Raw genomic sequence first — 9653 nt, forward strand, 5'->3', positions numbered from 1 at the left:
CAGCTGACTTTCGGCTGCTGGCGCCGGGCACTTACAGCCAAACCACCTGATTTCGCTGAAGTTACTGACTAAATTATACTATATCGGGATACATTTTTGGCTTCGAACTGTACCACAATGTATGCAAGTCCAAGCCGAAATGCCGCTCTCACGGTTGTAGCCATGCAAACGAATCGGATGCTCCGCTGGAATTCCGTGAAATTCATCGTGAATATTTTTTGTGTAAAGAGTTTGACGTGGACCAGTCGCAAAAACTATGCTCGTGAAAATGCTGTAAGTGCGAAGTGGACTTCGCCAACCCCGCGTCAACTGCACCTGCGCCACGACAAGGGGATTCGTCTTATTAGAAGAGATGCATTAGCATTAACTTTTCACGATTCAAACAAGAGCGGGAGAGGTCGGCGTGAAGAATGGTTGCTGTGAAAGTCAGCGACTAAAATACGATTATAGTCCACTAGGAAAGCGTGGGAAAATTTTGACTAAGAGCATTTTCGCGGTACAGCCCTCGTCAATCGCCACACGAGGATGCTGTAATGTGGGGTCCGTCAGGATGAATTCGTCTGCAGCCAATCACGGTAACCTTGCCTGTGGGTGCATTTTCATGTAATTCCGCTTTATCAGTGTGTAACATCCTCTGATATCCGTAAACGTTTCCTATGCGCTCCAAAGCGCTCCGAACCATGATATCCGACCGACATATGCGAATTCAACTCTCTTCTTATAATTTTTTTCCTTTTTTTTGTATCCTGCTTCCTGGTTCTCGTTACCGCTGATGTGAAAAGCTCACAACCAAAGGTTGCAGGCAAACGAACGAAAGGAAAACAAAGTAGAAGAATGGGAATCTTCACAGTTTAATGGCGGGGACACAATTGACTCGAGTCACCTGCGGATGATCGAAAACATTGTTAATGTAAAAAAAACTAATTGAACTTTCGTCAATATGATTTAGAAATGAATAACCCGAAAGGATAGAGTAACTGAGAGGTAGTTCTGCATAAGCAAATGTTAACATGGGCTATGCTTTCCTCATCTACCTTCATCCCGTGCAAGTAGTGAGTCAATTTGCCTAGTCTTAATGAGGCGGGATGAGCACCGACCCCAATATTGGTGAATCCCTTAGAGGGTAGATTATGCCTATTCTCCCATGTCAACCCGAATAATTCGATTGCGTCCTGTTAACGGACCCTAAGTTGGCCAACAAGAGCGCGCCACTGCTCCCGCGAAACAGGCGCTGCACAAATTCAGCATTTTCATCTTCCCTTCCTGAGATCCTCGGAGGTCTCCAATATATATATATATATATATACAACACTTCATCTCCATCGTTCACACCGCTCTTTGGAGGTTGTGCCTCTTTAGTGAGGCGGATACGAGAGGCACGTATAGTGATCAATACCATAATTCAGCTGAGTCCGTTACTTAGCACGGTAGCTTGTGGATTTCAGTTCATGTCGGGAAACTAAGTCTGTTACAGAAGCTAGGGCCCGGCCGATTGCTTCGAGAGAGGTCCACTGTCAAGATGGCCTACAGGAATGTGTATTTACTGCCACTGCTGGCTCTGGCATGGTCCAGCGCAGTATCGATGACACTGGCGTTTCGAACCGGTGACTATGCAAGCGCTCTTGACAAGACCATCTTGTTCTACGACCTTCAGCGTTCTGGGAGGTTGCCCGGTTGGCACCGACTGAGATGGAGAGGAAATTCGGGTTTGCAGGATGGTCGATCGAACGGGGTACGTTATTGAATCATCTTTTTTAATCTCGCACAGTGCATCGAAGACCTCTGGAAGTTGCGAGATCTTTGCATGCAATGAACTGCGTTGGAAGCGAATGCCAACTTCTTTGGTGCTGACTTTGTGCAGGTTGATTTGACGGGAGGATACTATGATGCCGGAGACAACATGAAGTTCGGGCTTCCAATGGCATATTCAATGACAATGCTGGCTTGGAGCATTAACGAGTTCACACCAGAGTTGCGTAGAACTGATCAGCTTGGGAAAGCTTTGAATACACTTCGTTGGGGGACCGATTACTTTTTAAAGGCACACACTAAACCAAATGAACTGTGGGTGCAAGTGGGTAGCCCTTGGAGCGACCACGATTGCTGGCAGAGACCCGAGGACATGACAACGCCCCGACCAGCATTTAAGATCGACACGAATCGTCGTGGCTCGGATGTCGCTGCGGAGACTGCAGCCGCCCTTGCAGCTGCTTCGATATCCTTCCGAGGCATTGACAGAGCGTACTCTGCAAGACTTTTGCGAAGTGCACAACAGCTCTTCAACTTTGCAGATCAGTACAGAGGGAAATATAGTGACAGTTTGGCAGGAGTTGTTTGCCCTTTCTACTGCTCTTACTCCGGGTTCAATGATGAGCTCGTGTGGGGTGCCGCGTGGTTGCTTCAGGCGACGGGAAACAGATGGTATTACCAATATCTTACTAGAAACGCTTACTCTTTGGGAGGTGCATCAATGGTGAAGCGGAGTCTCAATTGGGACGACAAATATGTCGGTGCACAAGTCCTAATTGCACAGGTAAGTTGCTTCACATTTTGATACATTGGTGCTGTGAATGTATTTTTATCAACATCAACTTGTGTTCGCGATGAACGTCGAAGTCTGATCTAATCGTGGTTTTGCAGAGTGTGATGAGAGGCAGGGGTGGACTTAATGGTTACAAGGACCGTGCGGATCAGTTCATTTGCAGTGTGCTACCCAGGTGGATAAGCCCATCTTCTTCTGTTGGCCGCACGAAGGGTGGACTATTGTTCTTTGATGGCAACATCAACATGCAATATGTCGCATCCTCCACTTTCCTGCTCGTAAACTACGCCAAGCATCTCACTGCTTCTAGACAGGCCTTGTATTGCGGAGGCAAGAAGGTGACCGCAGGCCAGTTGTATGGTGAAGCAAGGCGTCAGGTGTGGATCAGTCCCATCATGTACTTTGTTTCAAGAGACGATTCTGTCAAGTATTTCTTCAAGATAGCTCAATGCCGACAATATCACCCTTTTAACCTTGTTTCCTTTTGTCTTGTACAGGCTGATTACATTTTGGGAGCAAACCCTCGAGGCATGTCATACATGATCGGCTTTGGAAGGAACCCGATAAGGGTCCATCACAGGGCAGCTTCCCTTCCTTCAGTTAGATCTCACAGATGGAACATCCAATGCAAGCAAGGTTTCGACTGGTTCAACACCTGGAACGCCAATCCCAACCAGGCGACTGGTGCCATTATCGGAGGCCCCGACTGGAGTGACAACATCAACGACAGCAGAGGCAACTATGCTCAGATGGAACCCACCACTTACACTAACGCACCCATGGTTGGGGTCTTCGCAGCCTTTGCAGCTGGAACACGATACTACTAGCCATACTCCGGAGCGTCAGCAGGCTGGTATTAGCGGTACCATCATTATCAGTGATACATGCAAACTTCTCCTCATCGGAACAAACGACGAGGCAGATTCACTGACGAACCTAAACTTTATGTACAATTAGCGGCTCTGAGGAGATCTAGAGTCTCCCGAGCATTATTAGACGTATGACACATGAAGTAATATGGAGTTACTTGAGGAGGCCAAAGTTTTACAAGTTGGACTCCCGGACTCCATATTCTTCTTCTGAGCGATAGGTGAGCGTATTAGCTCCGATCCTCAGCCACATACTAAGATACCTGTAACGTCGAGATTATAACTTCGGGTTGATGTTTTGTTTACTCTCTGTCGACCCAGTTGGCGCATTCCTCCAGCATATTATCGGTGCATCTTGTCTGTTGGATTCATTGACTAAGCCTATTGTCAGCAATTTTTGCAGTTGTATTTCATGACCTGCAGAATAACACCTGATAATGTACGAATGGAAATGTTATTCTACAACAATGCTGCTTGTGGATATCAGTTCGTTCGTTCGTTTCTTCTATTTCAGTTACTAAGGATGCGTATGTCTGATCATACTGTCGTTAACAGCTTGAATAATTTGTATTTTTTGTCAAGTTAGAAATAAAGATGAAACATGTGAAGCATTCTAGCTACTCACACTTGAAGAATTTTGTTCCTGTTATAAGAATCTCTTATTATTTCTCGGAGTAGGCGCCTGCTTCAAAAAGAAGTCATTTTACGGCTGTATCAATAAAATGTGATATACTTTAGTAAACACCTTCTGGTTTTATTTCTATTACTAAATAAAACCATTGTTTACTAAAAGAAGTTTATAATGAGTGTTGATGGAATATATGTAGAAGTGTATCAAATGTTACTATACTTCTTCAAAAAATATTGTGAAAAACGTAGAACAAATTATAATATCTATATATAATAAGGAAGCTTAGGTATAAGATAAAGAAGCTTTCTCATTGGCCAAAATCGAAGAAATCTTTAACCAGAAAATATATATATATATATATATATATATATATATATATATTTATTTATTTATTTATTTATTTATCCCCTGCTGAAAGACCTCTATTTTATGTGAACAACTTTTTTGTACCCAATGGCACATGTTCCTGCTAGTCCATTCTAAACAAAAACAAAATAGTTGTTGGTTGATTAAAATCTTGGCAAAATTTGGTACATGAAATGAATGTTGCCATTTACAACTTTATAGAAGAATTGTGTGCAATAAAAACATTTGGGAGTTAAAACTATACATAGAAACCATCTTCATTATATATATTTTTTTAATTCCAATTTTATAAGATATAATATTAATTGATTCTTTATCATTGTCAAAATATATATATATATATATATATATATATATCTTTATTTATTTAAATCGATTTAAAGTTTAGGGGTGTCTTTATGTATAACCGTGCATGATGTGATTATATTTATCACTGATTGTTGTTATTTTATTAGTATGTGTATTATTTTTAGCTTTCTCATTGGCCAAAATAGTTTTTATATTCAGTTAAGTCAAACCGATAGATTTAATATTAAATTGATTGTTCTTGAAGATGGTTAATTCATTTTTCTCTATTAAATACCATGTACAATCATAAGGCAAAGCTTTTACAGACCAACATCCTACCCTCTAGGTTTACAAAGCATCTCCTTTGCAGCTCTACATTACTGGTAACCAATAGAATTATTAACGAAAATATTATAAAATTAAATCAACATCGTATCAAAACCAAGATCCAGTACAAAAACTACCAATACCATAAATTTTAAAATTTAAAGAAAAGTACATTTAAAAAACATTCGTCATAGAATAAACTTTTACATTGATAACATGAACGTAATAAATACTAAAATAAATAAAACCATAGAAAGAGAAATCGGAGGCATGAGGGGATAGGATGAATGTGCGTAAATGGATGAATAGGACGCATGGAGCGATGAAAGTCAAAGCGAGACTAACAATAGAGAAGAGAAGGAAAGTACTAAGAAGGGGGTGGGGTGGGGTGGGGTTGGGGGCGAAAGGCAAGGATGGAAAGTGGGACCCTTCTCGTGGGGGATGGACGGAGGGAGGTGGTGCTCGTGCGGCCATTGTGCTTGGTGTGGGTGTGAGCAGGCATGGATACCGAGGCTGGGCTGGGCTGGGCCGGGCTTGGCCATACCGGGTTGGTGGCGCCCACGTCGTGGCTCCTCCACACACACAGCCCCACCCCACCCAGCCCTCGCGGGGCCCTCCCTTCCCTTCCCGTCCTCCACCTCACCGCCCGATCCGTGCGCCAACTGTAGTAGTGCTAGTAACAGTAGTGCGTATGATGGGGGTTGGGGGGAGTGGTAGAGCAGTAGCAGTTAGAAGGGAGAGAGAGGGAGGGTGCATTGGCAAGGAAAGAAGGGGAGGACGAGGTAGTAGTAGTGAGAGGAACAGTAGGGAAGGAGAAGGGAAAAATAACAAACACTCTGAGTGCGCCGCTGCTGCAGCACCATTCTTCTCCTTCGTCTTCTTCCACTTCTTCTAGCTCTCCCTCCCTGCCCCAGCCTTGCCTGCCTGCTTGTGCTTGCTTCTCTGCCTCTCTGCCTCTCTCTCTCTCTGCATGCTTGCTTGCTTGCGCCTTCTCGCCCTCTCGCCTTTGATTTCTCGTCTCGTCTCGTCTCGTCTTGTGTCGTTGGGTGTCGTCTCGAGAGAAAGCTTGAGAGGAGGAGGCAGTGATTGCATTGTAGGGAAGAGGGAGAAGAGAAGAGAAGAGAAGAGTGGTGGAGCAATTGTTGTGTGGGTGCTGGTTGTAGAGTGGCGTTATTGTGTCGAGGTCTTGGGAGTAGAGATTTAGGTTTGTCTTTTTTTGAGAGGGGTTAGATCTGGATCTCGGAGTTGTTTAGCGTTGATTAGAGCTTTTTTCTTCTTCTTTTTCTTCTTTTCTTTTCCCAAGGGGTTGGAGCAGGAGGGTGCAATGGGGCAGCGGGAGGGTTTGGTACAATGGCTTCTGGTGGTGATGGTGGTGGCAGTGGTTTGTGTTGCTGGAGTGGAGGGGAGGACGCTTCTGAGTGCCAAGGATCATCGCTACAAGATGCACGATAGTGTGCCTCTGTTTGCCAACAAAGTTGGCCCGTTTCATAACCCTAGGTGTGCCTCTTATCGATGCTTGACACGGGTTCTTGGTCATTTGTATTGGGGGTTGGTATTGGGTTCTTGGGTAGTTGCCTTTTCTTTCTGGATGAAAGGGTTAGGATCCGAGGATTCTGCGATGACGAGGTATCATGAAAATACTTTGTGGTCTTGTTTGTGTCTATCATTGTAGGGTTTATAAATCCTCACTTATTTGGGGGTTATTGAGACGTCATCCTGAGCTTGTGTACTCTGGGTTCTGGATAGTAGCTGCACAATACTGTTCATGGAATTATTGGAATGAGGGTTCTGGATAGTAGCTACACAATACTGGTCATGGAATTATTGGAATGAGAGTAGCGACAAAAGTAACACATGGTTTATTAAGGACATCCCAGATGCAAGTTAGTGATTTTCCATTTCGTTTAAGACAGACTTGTAAAACGTGAAGGGCATCGCAATGTTGGTTTAGTCTACCGAAGTGGGGATGCTTTGAAGTGAGTAGGTTCGGATCAGTGCTTGAACTGTACATTCAGCAACAAATTCCTGACGTGACATCGTAGTTCACCTTTAGAAGTCTCAAGAGTTTCAGTGAGGCGGATTTCTTTTTTGGACGAGATGAAAAGGGTTACGGTGAATTAGAGATCGTTATTTCCTGCAATGGTGTTCTCTTTCCTGATTCCATGAGCCCGTGTACAATTCGGGTTCTTAGGACAGAGCGAGTACTTAATTTCACTTTTTTTTTGGATTTCGAGGTTGGCTATGGTGACCGATTGTGGTTTTGACGTAATTTTAGTGATCATCTCGGTCCGAAATTGAAAGTAGTTCTGTGCAAAATCTTTCATCTCTAAGAAGTCATGAACACGGTCGGTATTTAATTTGGTATTGAAGTATTTGAGAAATGTAGCGTTGAATTTTTGATTTGTGTTTGTTTTTCAGCGAGACATACCAGTATTATGATTTGCCTTTCTGTAAGCCTGACCACTTCGTTCATAAATCCGAGGATTTGGGAGAGGTCTTGGAGGGTGACCGCATGGTGAACACCCGCTATAACATCACTTTCATGGTTGATAAGGCTGTTGAGAATCTGTGCACCGTCACCCTTACACCTGCCGATGTGATTAAGTTTAAGAGAGCCGTAGAGCATGACTATTACTTCCAGGTTTGTTAATCTTACCACTCTGTTCTTCTTCGCGTAAATAGTCATAACGCCTTTTTGGTTTGTATGCGATAATGACAAAGGCAGAGCCAGGTCCTTTTGAAGTGTGTGCTAGTGTGTACGACAAACCATTGGATTTCTGACACTTGTGATCTGCAATACCCACTCTGTAGTGCTTGTGTTAGCAGGAGTTTCTTTTTTATTTTTCTCTTCCATAATCTGCCCTTCTTTGAATGTTGATATACTATAGCCCTGTCGTCCATAAAGTTCAAATAGATTACCATTTAGTTTCTCTAACAGCTTGGTGGAGTAACTGTTGGAGTTCCATTTTCTGCTCTGGTGAAATATGCAGATGTTCTTCGATGATCTTCCATTGTGGGGATTCGTAGGGAAGATGAAAGAAACGGAAAATAGAGAACCTCGCTACATGCTGTATACTCATATCCACTTTGAGGTGATGTACAATGGTGATCGTGTAATTGAAGTAGCTGTGCGCACTTATCCCAATGAGGCCGTTGACATTTCAGAAGAGAAGGACACTGAGGTTAAATTCACTTATTCAGCCCAATGGGATCGAACCGCAGTGACTTTTGAGAAGCGGATGGAGAAGTACCAGAAACATTCATTTCTGCCTGAACACTTGGAAATTCACTGGTTCTCCATCATCAATTCTTGTGTAACTGTGCTACTACTGACTGGTTTTCTTACCACTATTTTCATGCGAGTACTCAAGAACGACTTTATTAAGTACGACATATGCACTCCTTTCCTCACGTCTATATGGTGTTATTCCAGGATTTTTATAAATTGATTATGTGTAATAATTCTATTTTTTGAATTTGTATTGTTGTTTTCTCTCTCGTCTCCCATTAGAGGGGACATTAAATTTTCTTAGGAACGCTGTGTGAAGAGTCGATGTTCATCTCCATCTATCATGCTTTTAGACATAGCAGTTTTCTCAGCTGTCTGTTTACGTTTTGTGTCAGTTCCTTTGTCCACTATATTTTGAATCCTTTTTTTCCGTGGGTATTCCACATGTTAGTACGTTTGATCTGAAAGTCTTTTGAATTACATCAATGAATAGGAGAGTGAATGGTTTTCATGAGGGAATTAGACTGATTCCTGTTCTTATTTACATGCTGACAAGTGTAACCCTGTTGTTAGGGTATTCAATCTGTCCTTCGTATCTGCGACATAAGCAAATATAAATACATGTATACGAATAGTATGTCTTGATGATTTCCTTTTGGAAAATCAGGTATACAAATGAGGATGAAGAAGAGCACGAGGAAACAGGCTGGAAGTACATTCATGGTGACGTCTTTAGATTCCCTCCGTATCCCAAGTGAGTGGATCGACGCACCTCTCGTTGTGCAAAGCAACTGTGTCGTTGCGATATTTTGCTTTCCTGACAGGGATACGTATCAACATCTTATATACAAACTGCTTTCGAATGTTGCGAGTTTTTATCCATTGGAAAATGCCATGTGTCTGCATCTTCTCCTTCGCTCGTTCTTCATAATAAAACTTGAGATGTTGTCTCCATGCTAAACATTTAATTTGATATTTATTTGAAGTTCAGAAATCAGTGATGTGTTGATAGATTATTTCACTGCAGTCTTTTCTCATAATCTCATGCCTGTTTTGGATGCAGTTTGTTTTCTGCAGTCATAGGAAGTGGAACGCAACTTTTGGTCTTGGTTTTCTTCATTTTCGGCTTGTCTCTTGTGGGTGTTTTCTATCCGTACAATCGCGGCGCTCTCAACACTGCCTGCCTTGTTATCTACGCCCTGACTGCTGGAATTTCTGGCTACGTGTCAGCACATCTTTACCGTCAAATGGGTGGTGAAAACTGGGTATAGCTCTTAATGACTTGTTCGTAAAGCTGTTAATAAGCTCTTTTGAAAACATCCATTCTGCATCATTACTCTTTTCTTTGTGCTGAAAGGAATATATATATATATATATTCTGAAGTGCTTGGATAGAATTGA

The 9653-nt window shown here is 42.6% G+C and overlaps 2 protein-coding genes across 2 annotated transcripts in view; both read left to right on the top strand.

Moving 5' to 3' along the window:
* Positions 1-1314: 1314 nt before the first annotated feature.
* LOC112295108 (endoglucanase 1) lies at positions 1315-3716 on the top strand. Its single transcript, XM_024546295.3, has 4 exons — positions 1315-1732; positions 1862-2533; positions 2641-2919; positions 3040-3716. The coding sequence occupies exons 1-4, from the start codon at positions 1520-1522 to the stop codon at positions 3367-3369; spliced, it is 1494 nt and encodes a 497-aa protein (XP_024402063.1). The 5' UTR covers positions 1315-1519; the 3' UTR covers positions 3370-3716.
* A 2017-nt stretch (positions 3717-5733) lies between these two features.
* LOC112295433 (transmembrane 9 superfamily member 2) overlaps positions 5734-9653 on the top strand; it is a 5959-nt gene continuing 2039 nt past the window's right edge. The window contains exons 1-5 of the mRNA XM_024547023.3: positions 5734-6520; positions 7442-7664; positions 8014-8408; positions 8920-9006; positions 9316-9517. Of these exons, the coding sequence (XP_024402791.1) occupies positions 6348-6520; positions 7442-7664; positions 8014-8408; positions 8920-9006; positions 9316-9517 (1080 nt within the window). The 5' untranslated portion in view covers positions 5734-6347. The remainder of the gene's footprint in view (positions 6521-7441; positions 7665-8013; positions 8409-8919; positions 9007-9315; positions 9518-9653) is intronic.

The sequence above is a fragment of the Physcomitrium patens genome, chromosome 18, assembly GCF_059467195.1.
Source record: "Physcomitrium patens ecotype Gransden chromosome 18, ASM5946719v1, whole genome shotgun sequence".
NCBI classification, from domain to species: domain Eukaryota; kingdom Viridiplantae; phylum Streptophyta; class Bryopsida; order Funariales; family Funariaceae; genus Physcomitrium; species Physcomitrium patens.

Coding starts and splice junctions, on each gene's coding strand:
- LOC112295108 (XM_024546295.3), top strand. CDS start 1,520: ATGGCCTACAGGAATGTGTATTTACTGCCACTGCTGGCTCTGGCATGG. Junction 1,733..1,861: donor AGGATGGTCGATCGAACGGG/GTACGTTATTGA, acceptor GACTTTGTGCAG/GTTGATTTGACGGGAGGATA. Junction 2,920..3,039: donor ATGGTGAAGCAAGGCGTCAG/GTGTGGATCAGT, acceptor TGTCTTGTACAG/GCTGATTACATTTTGGGAGC.